The sequence below is a fragment of the Martes martes genome (genome assembly GCF_963455335.1).
Source record: "Martes martes genome assembly, chromosome: 2".
NCBI lineage: Eukaryota > Metazoa > Chordata > Mammalia > Carnivora > Mustelidae > Martes > Martes martes.
Window position 1 is genome coordinate 95,811,525 of NC_137889.1, and position 21,282 is coordinate 95,832,806.

General features: G+C 36.8%; 1 protein-coding gene across 3 annotated transcripts in view; it reads left to right on the forward strand.

Annotated features, from left to right (window-relative positions):
* PDLIM5 (PDZ and LIM domain 5) overlaps positions 1 to 21,282 on the forward strand; it is a 207,104-nt gene that overhangs the window by 50,926 nt on the left and 134,896 nt on the right. For all 3 annotated transcript variants that reach the window (XM_080795510.1, XM_080795507.1, XM_080795508.1), the window contains exon 3: positions 16,886 to 17,037. In XM_080795510.1, coding sequence (XP_080651636.1) covers positions 16,886 to 17,037 — 152 coding nt within the window. The remainder of the gene's footprint in view (positions 1 to 16,885; positions 17,038 to 21,282) is intronic.

Genomic DNA, 21,282 nt, shown 5'->3' on the forward strand with positions numbered 1-21,282 from the left:
GAGCCACCCAGGCACCCCTGAAAAAACCTTTGTTCCTGAAGCTTGCTATAACTCTTCTGAGAAATCTCAGTAAAAAATTGTTTCTATTCTGTTGATTTTGTGCCTGTGATGGAGTGTGCCTGTGATTAAGGAATCTGTTGCAAGGACTGTTTCTTACCTCAGTGTTTCTGACCTACTAGATATTACATGTGAGCACACTGGTGTCTAGTTTATGTTTGTGTTGAACAGCTGGAGAATTCATGAGCTAGTTAGAGGCTTTTGTTCCTTGAATAAAAGTTTTCTAATTGATATAATATTCTAATACTGCTTGGAAGTTGAGGAAATGGCTTATAATAACTGCCAGCAGAGAATAATAACTAAGCTAACATAGTTAATAATAGTAATGATAACTAAGCTAGCCAGGTGGTTGCCAGATAGATTTTCTTGGAAATGCATTCTTAATGTTTAACTTTTTGAATAGACGTTTGCATATTTTGAAGTAATGTTAAGGCAAAATGTTAACCTTTGTTATTTGTTATCTGATCTGTGTTATTTTACATGTAAAAATGGAAGGTTTTGTACAAAGACAGTAGTGTTATAAATGTTATCTGCTAATTACATATACTTTCAACAATTAAGAAATAGAACTCTGTTACCTCACCCTTCCTGACCTACCACATACACACACAAACACACACACTCTCTCCCCCACCCACTGTTATATATCGTGTACTCATTAACCATTTGCTGAGAGAATTGAACCCATGTCAACTACTCTAACATAACCAAAAAATGTTTAAATACATTAGTCTCTGATTCAATAATGACCAACATTTGGTAGTGATAATGTTTGATTTATACAAGGAAAGCTCTGTGTAGAGCCCAGATTTACCTGTAACGTCTGCTAAGAAATTTGTGTTCTCGAACAATAAGGGCTTTAGCCTTATCCCTGTATTTGAGTGACTCTGGGCCCTTACTCTGAAGGCAAGAGGTGGTTTGATTTATCAGCGTGGGAAACAAGATGAACATGAAACAGCAGACGAATATGCTTCAGGCATATGCTACCAGGCCGACCAACATCTTAGCCCCTCCATTCCCTCCATTCCCTCACTCCCACCTCTGCAGACTACACAACTGGGAGCAGTGACATTGCTCAATAAACTTTCCCTAACTGCTGTCAGCAGCCTGTCGTCTGCCAAATCCTGTGTTACCCAAAGCTCAGAACCATATGGTTGTGCCACACTGTACTGGAATGATAATCATTCAGTGTTGCTCCAGTCTGTTCTACTCCTAGTTTAAAAAAGGAAAAAAAAAAATAGTGGCATTGACTTAAGGACATTTCCTTTCCATTTCTAGCTGGTCTTTGTGATTGTGTATTTGCTTTCTGTGGAGGAGGTGAAACATCTAGAGTAAATCAGTGTTTTATGACTAGAGACCAGAGTGCTAGATGTGATCTACCAACATTTGGTGCTATCTTGATAAAAAGTCAACTGTACAGGCCGGCTTACTGGGCTAGAAAAATAAACCTGGGACTAAGGAAGGCACGGGAGACCTAGTAGGGGTATTGGTGGTAGTTCTGACTTAAAGAGGGCTGGAAGGAAAAGGATCCTTAGGAATTTTTTTCCCCCTCAACAAATTCCAAGAAGAATGAATAAAATAATCCCATATATGGAAACATTAACTCCTTTTGTCTAAATGTTGATGGGTCTTGGTTCTGGAAGGCTGCATGGTACAAAAGAAGCTGAGGTCACACTTCCTGACACAGGAATGGAATGAAGACTTTCCCAGCTTTACAGGATGAGAGAAAGTGCACAGTAGAGACGCACTGAAAGGAACCAGGAGTTAACAAGCCTGGATTTCCTGGAAACAGTATGGCATCCAGGAGTGACAGTTGCATATGTGAGCAATCTGTTCTGAGCAATGACATTTTTAAGGAGAACACACTAGTTGATGTGGAAGTAACTTGTAACTTAGATTCTTTACAAGTTATTTATTGTCACATATTGTGCCTGTTATTTTATGGCTTTTGGCAATCTAGCCAGCTTGGGCTCTTAATTTCCCTGTCACTTTCCCCTTAGAATGTAGATGCCCTAACAACCTGTCACTCCCTGAAAATGGTAGTACTTTCATATAATCAAGTCCTTCATGTGCTTTTTGTTTTTGCTGAGAGTACATCTCTCCCATTTTGTTACTGCAAATTCCAACTCCTATTTTAACGTCTAGGATAATTGTGATTATTTCTGAGAGACCTTCATGTCATCTCAATATATTGGTCATTCCAGTATTTGTGTTGATAAACTTTTTTTTTTTTTTTTTTTAAAGAAAGAGAGAGAGAGGGAGGAGTAGAGGCAGATGGAGAAAGAGAATATTAATCAGGCTCCATGCCCAGCACAGAACCCAACACAGGGCTTGATCTCACAACCCTGAGATCATGACCTGAGCTGAAATCAAGAGTCGGACATTTAACTGACTGAGCCACCCAGGTGCCCCTGTGTTGATAACATTTATACATTTCTTTATTAGTCTGTAGTGTCCCAGAGTATCCCTTACTTTTAATTGTACCTCTGACTAGAATGCATTCCCTCTGGATATGTGCATGGCGCTTTCTCTTAATCCATTCTGGTTTCTGTTCATATGTCACCACTCCAGGAAGTCTTCTCTGACTACCTTACTGTAAAAGAGATCTCCACTTTCTGTCCCCTTTCTCTGTTTTATTTTTCTAATGTAATACTTATTTTTGACATTTTATTTTCTTGCATGTTTGTTTGTTGATTGTCCCTTTCCCCCTGACTGAATGGAGCTCTGTGAGGGCAAGGACTTCATTTTGTTCATTGTTGTATCACCAGGCCTTGAACAACCTAACACAATTTAGACACTTGGCAGGTATTTGTTAAGTGATGGAATAAATGAATATTTGTTTTCCCCATTTGCCTTCTAATTCATTCTTATAGTCGTTAGCATTTAGTTCATATGTAATCACTAAGTAAATGTATGATGAACAGATGAATGCATAATTCAGCATTAAATGCCAGAGGGCTTAGCTACTACCAGTAGAAAAAAAGATTCTTGTCTTTTATTTTATTTTAAAGATTTTATTTATTTATTTGACAGACAGAGATCACAAGTAGGCAGAGAGGCAGGCAGAGAGAGGAAGAAGCAGGCTCCCTGCTGAGCAGAGAGCCTGATGATGGGCTTGATCCCAGGACCCTGAGATCATGACCTGAGCCGAAGGCAGAGGCTTTAACCTACTGAGCCACCCAGGAACCCCAAAAGATTCTTGTCTTTTAAAATAAAATATTCTAGAATTAAATATATAATAGAATTAATATTCATTCTAAAAGAAAAAAATCATTTGGGATCTGAAAATGAAGATAAGCTAGATTCTCTTCTAGTTAGCTCTGAAACCTAGCCTTTTGGATTTCTTTTCCTTTTTTTTTTTTTTAAGATTTTATTTATTTATTTGACAGACAGAGATCACAACCAGGCAGAGAGACAGAGAGGAGGGAGTGGGTTCCCTGCCAAGCAGAGAGCCCGATGCGGGACTCGATCTCAGGACCCTGAGATCATGACCTGAGCTGAAGGCAGAGGCTTAATCCACTGAGCCACCCAGGTGTCCCACCTTTTGGATTTCTAATGTTGATATAGTTTTAGGTTTTTGAAAAGTAGTCATGTTTGCCATTTTAATGTATTATAATAGAGAAATAAGAATTATGTATATATATGTACATATGAAGTAATTAGAGAATAATATAAAAGTTATTTTAATGCCAAAGTGAGTAGTGGATACTAATTGTAATGGCTGTTTAGAATAATGAGAGAGAGTAGTCTATGAGTATTTACTATGGTTTAGCTTGAAAGAGACCTTAGAACATTTGGTTCAGCTGTCTTACACAGCTGAGCAGAATGAGATGGGAGATGCGAATGATTTGCCCAAGGTCACAGGATTTGTTAGTGGTAGAGTTAAAATTGCCATCAGGTTTCTTTTGTAATATTAAGAGTTGTAAGAGTGTGGATAACAAACACTTTTGTGCACAGTTTGCAGAATTAAAAATGGTTACAAATATTCTTGCTGGCATTCTAGTATCATGGATCAAAAATTTAAATTAGTATACATTTTTAGGAACAATTCCTAAAGAGAAAGTCAGATCAGTATACCAAAGTAAATGGATATTATTATTTATCACTTTATGTTTAACATAAGAGCAAAGAAAATTGGAAATAAATTACTTAACAATAGCCTGTTGACTAAATACCATTGATTTCTAGTATGGGATTTCATTAAATATTTATTGTGTGTTATTTTTAAGTCTGTGTATAATAGAGCTAAAGAGACATAAAGGATATAGTCATTGCGTAAAAGAAAATCCTTCTGGTCTGCAGACCAGCACACTGTTGGTTATAGTTTGAGATGAAATAAGGACAGAAATGAAGAGTCGGTATCTAGAAACTTCTGTAGTTTGACAGAATAATTTTATGTCTGTTGAATCTGATGATAAGAAGTTTGGTCTTATATTTTGTATGGTTTCTTTAAATTTTGTTTTCCAGTAACTTGTCTTTATTACAGATTACAGAAGAATTGGTAAAAGGCAGATACAGTGTTCACCATAGATAGTTTGAGGAGCGTTGCTTGATAGAGAGTTACATACACATTTGAAAAGTTAAATAGTAGATGAAGGAGAGGGCTATGCCAGTTCTTTATACCCTTTCTCTGAATTCAGTATCAAATGGATTAGGCCCTTATTAAATATTAGTAATATACACTGTTAAGATTTTAGGATTTTTTAAAAAAGTAAATCCCTGTTTTGGTTTTTTTTTTTTTAATAGTTACTTGCCATTAACTTATGAAGTCATGATTTTGTAACACATTAAATAAATATAAACTCTGCTTTGAGTGCTTAAATTTTCTTGATGCTAATGGATTTTTTTGTTTTGTTTGTTTTGTTTTGAAACATTTTTAGCTTGTGGGTTTTGAAGGGCTTGTGATTTTTTTCCCACATCATGAAAGTATGCTGCTGCTGGTAGTTTAGGAACCACACTTTGAGAAACACTGTTCTAAGGTTTCATTAAATCATTCGTTCTTAACATTTTTTTTGGTCATAGATGCCTTTGAGAATTTGGGGAAAGCTATGGACTGACTCAATGGAAAAATGCATGCAAAGTTGTACACAATTTGCATACAATTTTAGAGGATTCATCTCATCTTTGAACAGAGCCTAGTAAGGAGGGAGGGTTGAAATGTGTAAATTTCAGTGTTAAACTGTTCTCAGGTAAACTAGAGTTGACTTACTCATTTCTAACCTTTATAGTTATCTATGGCATTTGTTACCATTTTCTTTATTATTATAAAGTGGACTACATGGAACACAAATTTCTGTATAATTAACAAACTTGTTTGACTTAGAGATGTTTGTATATGTGTTCTTTTTTTTTTTTCTTTTAATAAACCACCATACTTTTCACATTTCTGGTAGAATTATATTCACACGTTAACTACAAAGCACATTAAATCTCTGGGCTTAAACACATGGATTAGCTATAGAATGAAAGTGTCGTGTGGTGTCTTAATAGTGAATTATAGTTTAAAAAGGCACATTTCTATTTCATTGGGATGCTGGTAGAGAAGAATAAAGATATTACTTCAATAAAGGAGGACTCATCATGGAAAAGAGATTTAGAGTACTAGAACAAACAGTATTAACAGCAACCCAGTGTTTGAACTAGGTAGTTCAATGGCTACATAAGGAAAGAAAAAGCATAATCACCCTCTTACTTCCCTTGGTTTTGTGAGGCATAATGACATGTACTTTGAGGTATTCTCCTCACTGCTACCATATAAGGTGTATTCTCAGACTTTTGGGTAAAACTGATTATAGTTTGACTCATAAGCCAAAAGAGAAGGCCTGTAGTTAAAGTAACCACTGCTCACATGGGTCAGGAGTTTACAAAGTTACTCACAGAGAGACATCAGTGATTGTTTTATCTCGCCATTCTAACATACAGAAAGCCAAATGATTTTATTTTACAGAAAAGAGTATTAAAATGAATCCAGAATAGCCTCAAATTTTAAAGGGACATGTTTACATTAGACATCCAAGGCAGAGATTCGCTTTTTATGTGTGGTTGAGTAGCATTTATAGGCTGGCTGGGGTGTCAACACTGTATGGCAGTAGACAATACGCGACAGAACAATTTTAAGTGCTAAGTGTAATATTGTAGGGCAGATTAATAAGTACTGGAGTGACAGTAAACACATTGGGATTTGAAAAAAAGCTTAAGGGATATGTTTAAAAAATGCAGTACTTCTGAAATGTTCTTTACTTCTTACTGTAGTGCTTAAAAACTCTACCACTTTTGTTTATTTGTGACATTTGGTTGATGACTGAGTAATACTCACTGTTCGTCAAGAAAACAAGTTCTGTGAGTTCCCTATTTTGGGGTAGTGCTCATACCTTCTTGTGTGTTTTTTGAGGGGTAGCAGTATGAAAGTCACATCCATGGTATTCTGGGATGTATGTGGGAGATAAACACCTAGAGACTTTCAACCAGAGCCTCCTAAGTCTAGATTCAAATGTTTTCTCCTACAGAAGGTACTAGAAAGTACATTTTAAAACAAAATTAAAGATTGCCCATTACTTAGGAGTTTTTCAAAATAAGACTTTCCTCAGTGCTTTTCTCTACCTCAAGAAAATCCTGTTGGTTAGATTGATATAATTTTATTGGTGTATTTATCCAAATTTTGGTAACAGCACTGTTAGAAAAATGGCATCTTTATTTTCCCATGGTTTAGTTCCCATGTTTTCGGACATGGGAAATTTCTGGTAGTGTTTCTTTCTATAGCTGTCATATTTATATATTCCTTTTTTACATTTATTAAGTCTGAGGGCATTCTTGTCATACCCATGGTGTTAGGGTCATACATTTCCAAGCATTCCATATTTGTTGAAAATATGCAGAGGTTGAAAACTTGCATGTTGGTTGTGGCTCTTTATATAGGTACCTGTCTCCTGCTTGTTACCCTTAGAATATAATAGGATAATTACCAAAGTAATTTTGTGAACCAGCAAAAATTGTTCTTAGTAAAACATCTATTAAAAAGATGTTATTTATATTATAACATGATCTCTGTAATATACTTGGGTATATATGTCATTAGTAAATAATTTCTATTGCTGACATCTGTTTTGTGAGGTTTGTAACTGCTGGCTTATTTCCAAAGGAAGGCATAAAAGGTTTTTGTGTTCATACTGAGATTCCCTATGATTTGAAAGGATACATTTCATTAGAGAATTCTAAGTGTTGCAGTCACTGTTGTAGCTAAACATTGTGCTTCTTTTTGAAAAAGCTTAGGGCAATATAGCAGCCATATTAAATAGCTCATTTTTTTTAAGAGAGGGAGAGAGAGAATTCCAAGCAGGCTCCATGCCCAGTGCGGAGCCAGAAGCGGGGGTTCAGTCTCACAACCTTGAGACCATGACCTAACTGAAATCCAGAGTCACATGGTTAACCGACTAAGCGACCTAGGCGTCCTTAAATGCTTATTTTATTTTATTTTACTTTAGAGATTTTATTTATTTAACTGAGAGAGAGTGAGCACAAGCAGGGGAAGGAACAGGTAGAGGAAGAAGCAGGCTCCCTGCTGAGCAGAGAGCCTGACGTGGGGCTCCATCCCAGGACTCTGGAAACATGACCTGAGCTAAAGGCAGACGGCATAACTAACTGAGCCACCCAGGTGCCCCAAATGATCATTTTAAAGAGAAATCTCATGCAGTTAAATTTACTGAAATAATATCTGTCATATTGGGGTCTAAGTTTTAAAAGTGAGAGCTCTATAATGTTTTCATTGATTTTGTTTTTTGCTATGAGTTCTGTGATTGTTTTGTTTCTGTGATGTGCTTGCTTTCAAGAGGTAATAGCTATGGGGAAGGGTTAGTCTAACAGGTGTATCTCTAACTCCTTATGAATCCCAAATAGCATACTTCTTGTAGATAAGATTAATGTTCTATTTGGTGCATTTTTGAGATTTTTGTTTAAGTGGCATGCTCTCTTGAGATACTGGTATTTTTAATGCAATTTTATAAAGATGTAGTGCTATTTTTCTCTCTCGTTGAAAAGTTTTAGGAAGAGAGGCTCCTGGATGGCTTCATTGATTAAGCGTCTGACATTAACTCAGGTCATGATCTCAGGGTCCTGGGTCAGGCTTCCTGCTTGGCTCCCTGGAGAATCTGCTTGTCCCTCTGCTCCTCCCCCTGCTCATGCACCCATGCGCACATGCTCTCCCTCTCTCAAATAAAGGAATAAAATCTTTATATATGTGTGTGTATGTGTATTTTTTTTTTTAAGTTTTAAGAAGAAATGCTGCTGGAGCCACACATTTGCATGGAGGCTAAACATTTGGGGAAAGTTTAGTTATAAATTTTATTTGAGTATAATAAAGTTAATGACATGTTTAATGACACACATTGGTATTACTGTGAGTTAATTGGCTTTAAATCATTGTTATTAATAAGAGTCATTTAGGTTATTTTAGTTATTCAAATGAAAGTATAAAATCTCCTATAATTAATTATTACTTTGATGTTTTGTTCAGTTTAAATATTTTATGCATGTGCACATGGAGGTACAACAGACCCAGAGACAAGGATCTAGTTTACCAAACCTAGAATCTAGATCTAGAATCTAGATCTAGAAATAGCTCATGGCCCTTTCTTTTTTCATAGTCTTGCTTCCCTATTCTAGCCTCTGTACCAATACCCTCCTTTCTTGTTTTCTTCACTTTCTGTCCCATTTCAAGGCTTCTTCACCAATGTTATCTTACTGATTTTTATTCCTTGGCCTTTTGGTACAGTGGCAACACCTAACTGACCTGAGAAGTGGTAATATGAGGTCACTATCGTATGAGAATGGAGTTTGGAAAATTCAGAATTGGATAGTAGTAAGCAGAGAAAGAGGACATGGAAAGCTGGTTCTGATCCTGTGGCATATCGAGCTCTGTTGCTAAACAAAGGAAAACTTAAGGCTTAGAAAAGACAAAGAAATAGAGTGAGTCAAGAAGGGATATTTTGTCTTTATTTATGGAGGGAAGGGGAAGCTAGAAGGTCTGACTGGTCAGTTTGAAAAGCTGTCTTCTCTGCCCTGTAGGTCCTTGAAACAGGCATCCTGCCTATGTGAATTGGTGGCATGGCATAATAATAATAGTGAACATTTATTTTTGCATTGTGTGGTATATGCTATGCTGGTGTTTTACTTATCTGCTGGAGAGCTCTGTGAAACAGGTGGAATTATAGTCCTCATTTTAAAGAGGGCAAGATGAAACTTAGGTCTAGTAAATTCATGTCACGTAATAAGAAATGGCAGAACATGAATATGAACCCATGTTTGCCTGATTTCAAAGCTTATGCTCTGAACTATGTTCTTATTTGCTGTATGGACATCAGCAATCCCTTTGAAGCTCTCTTTTTCCATCTGCAACACAGAGTAAAACTATCTGATAAATGGCAAAGAAAGATAAAGGGTCTCTCAAAGTTGCTTACTTACTGTTGTTGCTCAGTAAATAGTCCATTACTTTTTCTGGGTCATTTCTTTCTCAGAATAGAAAAATATTATGTGAGAAGAACTACTCCTTTAAAATAACTGAAGAAAATTTGCCTTTGGGTATTTCCCGGTCAAAGTCAGATGGGGGAAGCTCGAGTCTGTGGTACCTTTCATCCTTTCATACACACAGACACAGACACACACACAGACACACACAGACACACACACACACACACACACACACACACACACACAGCCTACCCATCTGCTTATTGAAGGCTGGATTTCCTTTTCAAGAGAAAACTTCTTGTCATACATAATCTCAGTATAAAAGGGTTAAAATGAATCCCTAGAGATTTTAGTCCAAGTACAGGTGATTGATATTAGAGCCTTTCTCATCTAGGTTAATGGGGAGGCTCAGTAGAGATACCATTCTCTTCATGAGCATATAGTTGTTCTGGTGTACCTTCATTTCTGCATCAGTAAACAGAAGCTCAGGGTAGTTCCGGTATGTGCAGCCATGTGTGCTTGCGACTTAAGTGAGATCACAAAGCAGTGTTTTTTAGAGAAACATAGAGCCACAATTAAGTTTATGGAAAATTGGACAACAGTAATAAAAATGCCTCTCAAGATCAAAGGAGAAGCATTTGCTTGTGATTAGTTTGATTTATGCTGAGTTTGACCCAGGAGCCTCCCACTACTACTGTTTCTTTACTACACACTGTACATTTATGAAATATGCATACACTTAAGGCTGTCATATAATATGTACAAGATTTACTGATGACAGAAGGTTATTACTGTTTTAGATGAATGCAAGTTATTTGGACTTTGAAAAACAAAGAAAAAATGAACTGTGAAAATAATGAGTGACCTTGTAGTTTTTCCTTAGTTGCTAACAATTCATAATAGTGCTACATCCTACCCAATTTAAGGGGAAAAAAATAATGTCTTTCTAGTGAGTGAATGGCTTGAGGCAGTGGGACTAAATGAAGCTCATTGGAGTAGTCAGTGAGATGTCATCTTTAACAAGTCTTAAATTTGTTTCTATGCATTGGGCCTTTCCCATTATATATACAGCATTAGTTCAAGTTCTTCATGATTTTTAATTTAAATTGCGTGAATAGAAAACCTGAATATCTAATACTACAGATGGTTGGTGATTTAGAAAAGATGTTAATATCAAAACCCAAAATGATTAATATTACTGGCTTCAAAACACTATAGACAAAAAGGAATTTGTTTGGCAGTTTAAATAATATGAAAGATTGGATAGATGGTGATGGGCATTTGTTTCCATTTCTCTGATCATTGATTGAGAAAAGGTTGTGGTTAAATAATGAAGCTGGTCCTATCTATGTGTCTATCTATCTATCTATTATCTATCTATCTATCTATCTATCTACGAGAAAGAGAGAGAAGAGACAGCAAGAGCTGGGGGCAGAGAGGGGAAGAGGGAGAGAGAAAGACAATCTTAAATATACTCCACGATCAATGCTGAGCCTGACAGGGAGCCCTGAATCATGATCTGAGCTGAAATCAAGAGTCCGATGCTTAACTAAGCCACTCAGGTGCCCCATAATTAAGCTCTTCCTAATGCTTGTTAGATAAAGATTAACAAGAGGAGTTGTGATACCGCTTTGAAGGTCCTAGGGAAAATATATTACTACTATCCCAAATGGATTTACTTTGTTTTATTAGAAATGTGGTTTGAGTATTGACCTTACTTAGACCAGTCAGGCCTAATGATTGATCAAAGATTCTCATTTTCAGATTAGATCCAATCTTCTCTGGTGAATTAAGTATATTTCTATCAGAATTTAGCATATAGAACTGATGTTCCAATTTGTTGATTTCCTCTTTACTATGGTTTAATTAGATGTTTTTCTAATACCTACAATATTCAAAGTTCTTAGAGAAGAGCAAATTCTAAAACATCTCTGGGACGCCTGGGTGGCTCAGTTGGTTAAGCAGCTGCCTTCGGCTCAGGTCATGATCCCAGCGTCCTGGGATCGAGTCCCACATCGGGCTCCTTGCTTGGCGGGGAGCCTGCTTCTCCCTCTGCCTCTGCCTACCACTCTGTCTGCCTGTGCTCGCTCGCTCTCTCTCTCTCTAACAAATAAATACATTTAAAAAAAAATTTAAAAAAAATAAAATAAAACATCTCTGACTTTATAGAGCTTGTTTAAAGTTGGAAACGGGTTGGTGACAAATTATAGATGGCTCATAATTCAGGCTTTAGTGTTATTCTGGATTGTAGGAAGCAAGCAGATATTTGAAGTTTTTTCACCCTCTTTTTCTAAACAGTTGACATGATTGGAACTCTCCAGTCTGAAGTGGTAATAGGGCCACCATTATGGAAATGTGAAGATGGAGGGAAGGGGGGGGGGGTAATGTGGAGAGTTTGATGGTAAGAGGTCTTTAGAAAACTCTTGTAGTAGTTAGTAGGCAAGGTCGGGGTGACATGTGCAGAGTATGGACCAGCATGGAGGAGTAATGGAAGGATAGACACAATTTAGTAATTTCCCCAGATATTGCTATCTGTGGAAGAGGCAGAACTCACAGGGGCTATAGGATTTCTATGCTCTACCACCTAAAAATAAAAGTGGCAGTTAGAGTAAAAGCAATCCTCAAAGGATAGATAGTTCTAAGTAGTTGGATTTGAACATCCTGAGATCATGGGATCTGAGAATCTAGTAGGCAACTGGAACAAAGGAGCAAGAAAACTTTTACCTAGTTATGACATTGGGTTTGGTTAGTTATTTTCTTTCTACATTGTTCATTACCTTTATGTTACTACTGGATGAGAGTATTTAAATTCTTCAAGTTGGGTACATTCAGAGGAAATGTCCACAGGTTTCAGTTTCTATTTTAAGGCTACATTAATGTGAGAAATGGTCAAATAGTATAGCTGTGTTCTATTTCTGGTTATCTATCATCTATTTATCTATCTCCTTACCTATCTAATCTATTTTAATGCTTGACCTAAAGGAAGGTCAAGCATTGGCTGAAATAAAATCTGGGGTAAATTATTTGATACTTGTCACATTATCAGAATTCAAATTTCAATTCATTTGCTCAGTTTGGAAGGGAATAGATTTTCCTTTGCTCTACCAATGAAGTCTTTCAGATTTAACTCTTTTTTAAGGATTAGATCTATACCTTTGTGCAGACAGCTCACAAACTTTTATTTTATTTATTTTTTAAAGGTTTATTTATTTATTTGAGAGAGAGCGAGAGCAGGTGGAGGGACAGAGGGAGAGGGAGAATCTCAAGCTGACTCCCCACTGAGCATGGAGCCTGATGCGGGGCTCCATTTCAGGACCCTGAGATCATGACCTGAGCCAGAACCAAGAGTCAGATGCTCAACCGACTGAGCCACTCAGATACCTCAGATAGATAAACTTTTAAAACTGGAAGGGCTCTTTGAGATCATTTAATACAACCCCTACATTTCTGAGGTTAATAATCTGAAGTCAAGGAAATAGTAATAATAGCTAACATCTATTGAGCTCTTACTTCATCAGATCATTAGAACAACTCTATAAATAAGTCCCATAGAAAGCAGTGGCTTTGCTGGCTTTTCGTTTCCTTTGTAAATGCCCCTCACAATTTAAACAGTTTAGTTCTGTGCATTTGGGAACAGTTCATATTTCTGTTATTAAATTAAGTGATTTCTTTATATTTAAATTCATAAAAAGAAATACTGATTATTAAAAGATAGTTATGCCTGTTATTTAATGTTGTAAAACTGTATCTTTTAATGCAATTACTGCTGTTTTTAAAGACTTTTTCCCTACCCTACAAAGTTTTCATATTTTAATAAATATACCTGCCTTTATAATATTTTAAAATATACTTAAGAAAGTTCAGTCTTAATTATTTTTTTCTTGATACTGTGATTCTGAAAACTAGTCCATTTAATTTTTATTGAATTTTGGAACTACTTTGTCAGTCATATATAATAAAAGCTGTGTATATGTGTGCATACATAAATGTAATATAGTTATGTTGATAAGTGTGCTGTGAGTTAAATTTTGATCTGCTTTGTTACTCTGGAAATTTTATTTCTTTAGTGTCAACATACTACCAATTTTTCTTTACCTTAAATATCTTGGCAGCTGAGAGGATCGTTTCTATTAGTGCAAAGATGAAAACAAAATCATAATATACTATGTATGTGATATATTATGAAAACAAAATCATGATATACTGTTTATTTGCTATTCTATGTATGTGATAGAGAATATTTCAGTTTCAAAGTTTTGAAATCTTTTTTTACACTTTGTGAGATTTTATATACCTTTGATCAAATAGGTGTTTTTTTTTTAACTAATTTCAAGAATTATTTTGGTCACTTGATAGTCATATTTTATTTTATTTTTTTTTAAGATTTTATTTATTTATTTGACAGAGATCACAAGTAGGCAGAGAGGCAGGCAGAGAGAGAGGAGAAAGCAGGCTCTCCACGGAGCAGAGAGCCCGATGCGGGGCTCGATCCCAGGACCCTGGGATCATGACCTGAGCCGAAGGCAGAGGCTTTAACCCACTGAGCCATCCAGGCGCCCCGATAGTCATATTTTAAAATGAAACAAAGTTCTAATTATGGGTGCGCCTGGGTGGCTCAATGGGTTAAGTCTCTGCTTTCGGCTCAGGTCATGATCTCAGGGTCCTGGGATCGAGGCCTGCATCGGGCTCTCTGCTCAGCAGGGAGCTTGCTTCCCCCTCTCTCTCTGCCTGCCGTCTGCCTACTTGTGATCTCTCTCTCTGTCAAATAAATAAATAAAATCTTTAAAAATTTTTTCTAATTATGTAAAACTTTAGTTTTTCTTAATTTCACTATTTTATTTTGTTTTATTTTTTAATTAAGTAGGTTTTGCATGCAGCGTGGGGCTTGAACTCACAACCCTGAGATCAAGAGTCCCATGTTCCGCTGACTGAGCCAGCTAGGCACCCCCTCAATTTAAAACAAATGCCAGTGTTAAATAATAAATCTGTGGCATCCATTCATTCAGTATATATTTTGTGAAGGTATGTAGTGTGCCAGGCACACTTCTAGCATTAGGATAAAGTGGAGAGGAAACATAGACATGGGCCTTGTCTCAATGAATCTCACCTTCACTACTCTTCTTGATTTTAGTTACAGATTCTTGTTCTCATGTACTAAGATTGGTCTGCCTTGATCATTATTTATAAGGAAAGAGTTTGACAGCTGATGGTAATCAAAACCTAACCTAACTGAATGATTGGTAGCTATTTATTTATTACTTTGTTTCCAAATTTTGAATTCCAGTACTTGGTTCTTGTCTAGTTTGCTGAGGGATATATTTTTTATTTTATTTATTTATTTATTATTTTTATTTTTTAAAGATTTTATATATTTGAGAGAGAGACAAGTATGAGTTGAGGGGAGGAGCAGAGGGAGAGGAGCAGAAGAAGAGGGAGAAGCAGGCTCCCTGCTCAGGGATAGGGGGCTTGATCCTAGGACTCCAGCATTAGGACCTGAGCTGAAGACAAATGCTTAACTGGCCTGAGCCACCCAGGTACCCTGGGATATATTTTTTATTTTTTGAAAGATTTTATTTTATTTTATTTTAATTTATTTGACAACAAGAGAAATCACAAGTAGGCAGAAGTAGGCAAAGAGGCAGGCAGAGAGAGAGGGAGAAGCAGGCTCCCTGTTGAGCAGACAGCCTGATGTGGAGCTCCATCCCAGGGTCCTGGGATCATGACCTGAGCAGGAGGCAGAGACTTAACCCGCTGAGCCACCTAGGTGCCCCTATTTTTTATTTTTTTAATTAATCAATCAATCAATTAATTATTTTTTTTGAAGGGAAGTGTGTGGTTTTTTTTTTAGTCATCAGAGAGAGAGCTAGCACAAGCTGGGGGTTGGGGAGGTGCGGCAGGTTGAAGGAGAAGTAGGCTCCCCACTGAGGAAGGAGCCCAATGCTGGACTCGATTCTAGGACCCTGGGATCATGACCTCAGCCAAAGGCAGACAATTAACTGACTAAGCCACCCAGGTGTTCCTGGGATATATTTTTTATCAAGACGTAATTTTAGTAAAATGTTCTGCAAAATATTTAGTTGTGGTTTTTTTTTTTTCATTTTTTAAAAAAATTGCGTTAATCATAAAAGTTAACCATTTTAGGGGCGCCTGGGTGGCTCAGTGGGTTAAAGCCTTTGCCTTTGGCTTGGGTCATGATCCCAGGGTCCTGGGATCGAGCCCCACATCGGGCTCTCTGCTCAGCAGGGAGCCTGCTTCCCCCACCCCCCGCCTGCCTCTCTGCCTACTTGTGATCTCTGTCAAATAAATAAATAAAATCTTAAAAAAAAAAAAAGTTAACCATTTTAACTATTTTTAAGTGTACAATTCACTTGCATTATTAAAGTTACAGTATTGTATAATCCAAAGAGAAACTTATAAAATACTTTGGTTTTAAATATTTGAGGCATATTGGTTAGTTTCTTTCTTTTGGGGGGGGTAAAGTCTTACTTATTTTCCAACAACCCAATATTCAGTGTGATCTACTTGTACTTACTGAATTCTAAGCTTGTCATTTAAATTAGAATGGTTTCTTTTGGTTTGTACTTGTTCCATGTTTCTAAGTATGTATTAAAATTGCATCATGTTTCATTTTACTGCAATTTTATATATTCTTCTTTTGGAGCAGTGAAATAGATATATATGAACTTTGAAGGAGGTCAAACTAAGTTATGTGAACACATAGAAAATTGTTTAGAGAAGGGAAGAAAGATTTGGGAATTGAAGACTGTGGTACACAAAAACGTCTGATAGTCTCAGACACAACTGGTTCCTTCCCCTCCTACTAAATGCCCAGAGTAGGAAGCACATCTAGTGTAAAAGATATTTGGGCCTATGAGCTAAAAGAATTCAGTACCCCAAACACTGGGTAGGAATGGGACTCAACAGGAAGGATTGTTTTGTAGATCCTCTGTGTTACTCTTTGTGCTCAAACAAAAATACAGCTGTTTAAAGAGTTTTAAACATTATTTCTAAAAGAGTTGAAATACCCTATTCATATTACAGATGTTAAATGTAGTTTTCTTGGCTGTTTCTCTTCCTCATTCATGACAAGCACACACTGCTCTTGTTACACAATAAAGAAATAGAGAAATTATCAGGAACCTTTTTCAGAAAATGCTTTCAGTTTTTAGAAAGCAAATAAGGATTTAAGAAAATAAACACAAAAGTCATTTGAATTTTAACTTTACCTGTTAATAAAGATAACTTTTTATTACATTGTCTAAAAGTATATTAGTATACTTTTGATGCAAGCAAAAGTATAATTTTCATCTGTGTTGATTATTCTGTGTTTTAAAGTGACACTCCTAATGAAATATATTTATTACAGCTCAAAGATGGCGGCAAAGCATCCCAGGCAAATGTAAGAATAGGTGATGTGGTTCTCAGCATTGATGGAATAAGTGCACATGGAATGACTCATCTTGAAGCCCAGAACAAGATTAAGGGTTGTACAGGCTCTTTGAACATGACTCTGCAAAGGTAATTTGCATTTTGTTTGCCTCTGAGGGAGAAAACAATACTGAGGAGTGTGTTTTTGTGTATCTGATTTGCGGTGCTAACTAAGAAGTTTCTCCTACCATTGTTTCAGGTAGATAAATTACAAAATATAATGGCTTTTAAATTGAGTAACTGAGCAGTGTGAAAAATTGGTGAAAGCTTGGATTATTTCCCCATAAAAAGACATGCATTCATGTACTGATAGAATTTGTGTATGGTTTTAGAAAATCTAAGAATTCCTGAAATTTCTCAATAGAGTGTAGGCTAAAAATTCTTGTAAATTCTAGGGTAAATTCTTTTTTTTTTTTTTTTTTTTACGGTTTTATTTATTTGACAGAGATCACAAGTAGGTAGAGAGGCAGGCAGAGAGAGAGAGAGAAGCAGGCTCCCTGCTGAGCAGAGAGCCCAATGCAGGACTCGATCCCAGGACCCCGAGGTCATGACCTGAGCCGAAGGCAGAGGCTTAACCTACTGAGCCACCCAGGCACCCTATTATAGGGTAAATTCTTATTCTTATTATATCTAGGGTAAAATTCTTATTACAGAGTAAAACTATTGGCTTTAATATTCTGGGTAGTATATTAGAAGGTATTCTTTTAAGATAAATGGTTAGGCTTTTCCTAGTATGTCTTTTTTGCCCTTTTTTCCTGAGTGGAAGAAAATATTTTTACATTTGAAATGCAGATTTTCAGAACTTACTGTTTTTGTTTTTTAAAGTTACTCTGGCCTCAGTTATAGCATAGCTAGTCATCTCATTGATTATAATGTATCAGGCATTTTGAGCATTTGACCTACCTTGAAATCATGTGGATTGCTTGCTAAAATTACTGATAGGAATCAGAATTATCTGAAGGGACCAAGAAGTATATTTTAGTAGGATCCCTATAATTATTATGAATTATAAAGTTATAAGCACTGCAGTATCTTGGGCCCAGAGGAAGGGAGGTAAAAGGGAGTGGGGAGAAGGGGACTGAATGATAGCTTTCAGCCTTTAAGGTTTATAGGGAAAATAGCTATCATTTATCAGCTGAGTATGGAAAGTTTTAAATAAGTCTTGTTTTTGATGAGTACAAAAGTGTTCTCTATTTCTATAAAATTTGGAAAACAGCATTTTCCCCCCAGAACATCTCAGAGCCTTCTATAAATTATTGTGTATATTGTTAATTTTTAAGAGGGAAAAAACATGTGGTACCAAACATATTTGGCTATGGAACCTTTCTTTCTTGGAGGCTCTCCTGGGACTATTTAAAGGATATATACAGGGTAAGGTATGTACTTTTCCGGAAGTGTATCAATTTGGTCTTAAAACTGAATAGGAGAAATTTTTATGAACTTAGACTTAGAGATTTACTTTGATGTAACCAGCATCCCCAACCCTCCTCTTTTGTGTGTGTGGGAGAAATTCCTGTCCGTGGGACTGTTTGGTCAAAGGTTATTTGTATTTAAATTTTGATAGCTGTTAGGTATATGTTTTAATGCATATAAAGGAGTCAATGAAAAAAAAATAACCTGCTAAAAATTTCTATTTTTGTAGTGGTTTTTTTTGTTCTATGTACTGAGATCTGTAACACGAAATTATTGTTACTAACTAAATGAAAAGCAGTAATTTTTAAAAAAAGATTTCATTTATTTATTTGAGAGTGAGACAGAACAAGAGAGGGAACACAAGCAGGGGGAGTGGGAGAGAGAGAAGCAGGCTTCCCGCTGAGCAGGGAGCCGGATGCAGGGCTTGATCCCAGGACCCTGGGATCATGACCTGAGCAGAAGGCAGATGCTTAATGACTGAGCCACCCAGGTGCCCCGAAAAGTAGTCATTTTTATTTATACTCATTTTTACTAAATATGAATTTTGAAAGGGTACCGTGAAGTCAATAAACTTAGATATTAGATTAGAAGCTTAGCTATATCTTACTTTCTTTTGAAAAAAACTTCAGGGTCCCATAAGAATAGATGAAAACCAGATGTTACTTTGTTTGTATGAATTTCCAATTTAAGTAATCTGTTACTGACCCTTAACAAAGATTCTTTTAAGCTACTTAAATATGAAATTTAACAAACCAAGTCATTCTAAACATTTGGAGATACCACTTAATTTTGTCTTCATATTTCTGAATATAGATATTCAGGGCCCAAAACATGAGAGAGAATTTGAGAGTCCTGTTGTTACTTATTGTAATTCTCAAGTTTTTTTAACACTTATTGTGTTAAGTAGTGTCAACCTGAAAAGAGATTTGCATTTGAAAGAATTTATGATATAACATTGTCAATACTACTGGGGCACCTGGGTGGTTTCATTGGTTAAGCATTTGATTCTTTATTTTAGCTCAGATCAGCTCAGGTCATAATCTCAGGGTCATGAGATTGAGCCCTGCATCGTGCTGCACACTGTATATGGAACCTGCCTGAGATTCTTTCTCTCTCTGCCCCACTTCCTCTGCCCCATCCCTCCCCATACTTGCTTGAATGTGCGCGCGCGCTTTCTCTCTCAAAAAAAAAAAAAGCAAAACATTAACAATACTAGTGAAGAAATATTTTTGCCTTTCAAGGAAAAAATAAAACTTTGAAGAGTTAGTTTCAATCTTTCCCTATACTAAGTTGCGTCCCTTCCTAAGTTCTGTCTCATATTGAAGCAGATATTTTCTCTTCCACTTATTTCTGAATTTGACAACAGCATCCTTAATTTGCCTCCTGTCACCTTACCCTCTTTATTTCATCTATTACCAACCAGACTGTTTTGTAGTCTTCTTCCAAAATGACCTACAACAATGCTTGTGCCGTGTAACTCTTTTCTTCTTAAACATGTTCTTTTCTTTCTTTTTTTTTTTTTAAGATTTTATTTATTTATTTGACAGACAGAGATCACAAGTAGGCAGAGAGGCGGGCAGAGAGAGAGGAGGAAGCAGGCTCCCCACCGAGCAGAGAGCCCGATGCGGAGCTCGATCCCAGGAGCCTGGGATCATGACCTGAGCTGAAGGCAGAGGCTTAACCCACTGAGCCACCCAGGTGCCCCAAACATGTTCTTTTCTTCGTGAACATGTAGTACTTCCCTTTACAGACTTGTCATAGTACTCCAGTTTCCCTGGAAGCAGAACCAGAGATAGAATTCATGTACAAGTAATATATCAGGAGAGGTCTTTGAAATGTTACAGCAAAGTGAGTGAAGCAGGTTTGGGAAGAAGAAACTGAGATGAACAAGGATGTGGTTTCAAGGGATATGTAGCCTCAGCTTGATCCAGGAGGTAACTTCGGGATAAAATTGTACCATAGAGGCTGTCTTGCCTTGAGGCGAGGGAACAGGGCTTTTGTTCTCCTTCTCTTGGATTTGTTAGTCACTGGCCACCAGTTTTCCTGGCAATATATGTGTGTGGATGTGTGTGGGTGTGCATGCAGGGTGGAGGGAAGGAGGTATCTTCTGTTGCTTACACAGAAAGTTGCTGGTGTGCACCATTAGTTTTTCATGAGTGGCTGTACCAAACTGGTAGAAGGGTTCCAGGGAACCCAGGCTGGGTACAGCATGTGCTGTGAGATTCCATCTGGACTTGAGTCTACTTGCTGAGAGGATTAGGTTCTCTGTGATCTAGACTGAAATTGTCCTCCCCAGATCATCCCTACTGATCAGTGAGTCCTATCATTTTATTTCAGGTGTTTCTTGCTGGCCCTCACCTGCCTGTCTGTCCTTTCATGAAATTCACCTCATCTAAGATGCCTACTCACCTCTTCACTGCCAACACAAGCTTCTACATCTGCAAAGCCCATGTTGAACCTCATCAGCCACCTGTTGTCTTCTCTTACTTTTGCAACTCAATTCATTTTTTCCCTGTCTGAACTCCTATGACAGGCTTTTACCATTTGATTCAGAACTTAATTATGTGCTAGGTATAACCAGGAATAACAAGGCAGATTCCATGAAGCATACAAATAAACTTAGTTAATAGTCATACCTAATACTGTCCATGTATTTAAATAATTACTCCATGTCTATTAGTTCTGCTTCTCCAGCTAGACTCCTTGAAAGCAAAGACCATGTTTTTTGTACAATCTGTGTTTAACAACATCTTGTATAGTTTTATGTTCTTAATGTCTAATTAATATTTGATGAATACCAGCACTAATTCCCAAACTTGGAATCATTTATTTGTTCCATAAGTAGCTTTTAAGCTTTTAGTATGTGCCAAACATTGTTATAGATGCTGGGGACATGCAGTGAGAAGAGACAAAAATCTCTGC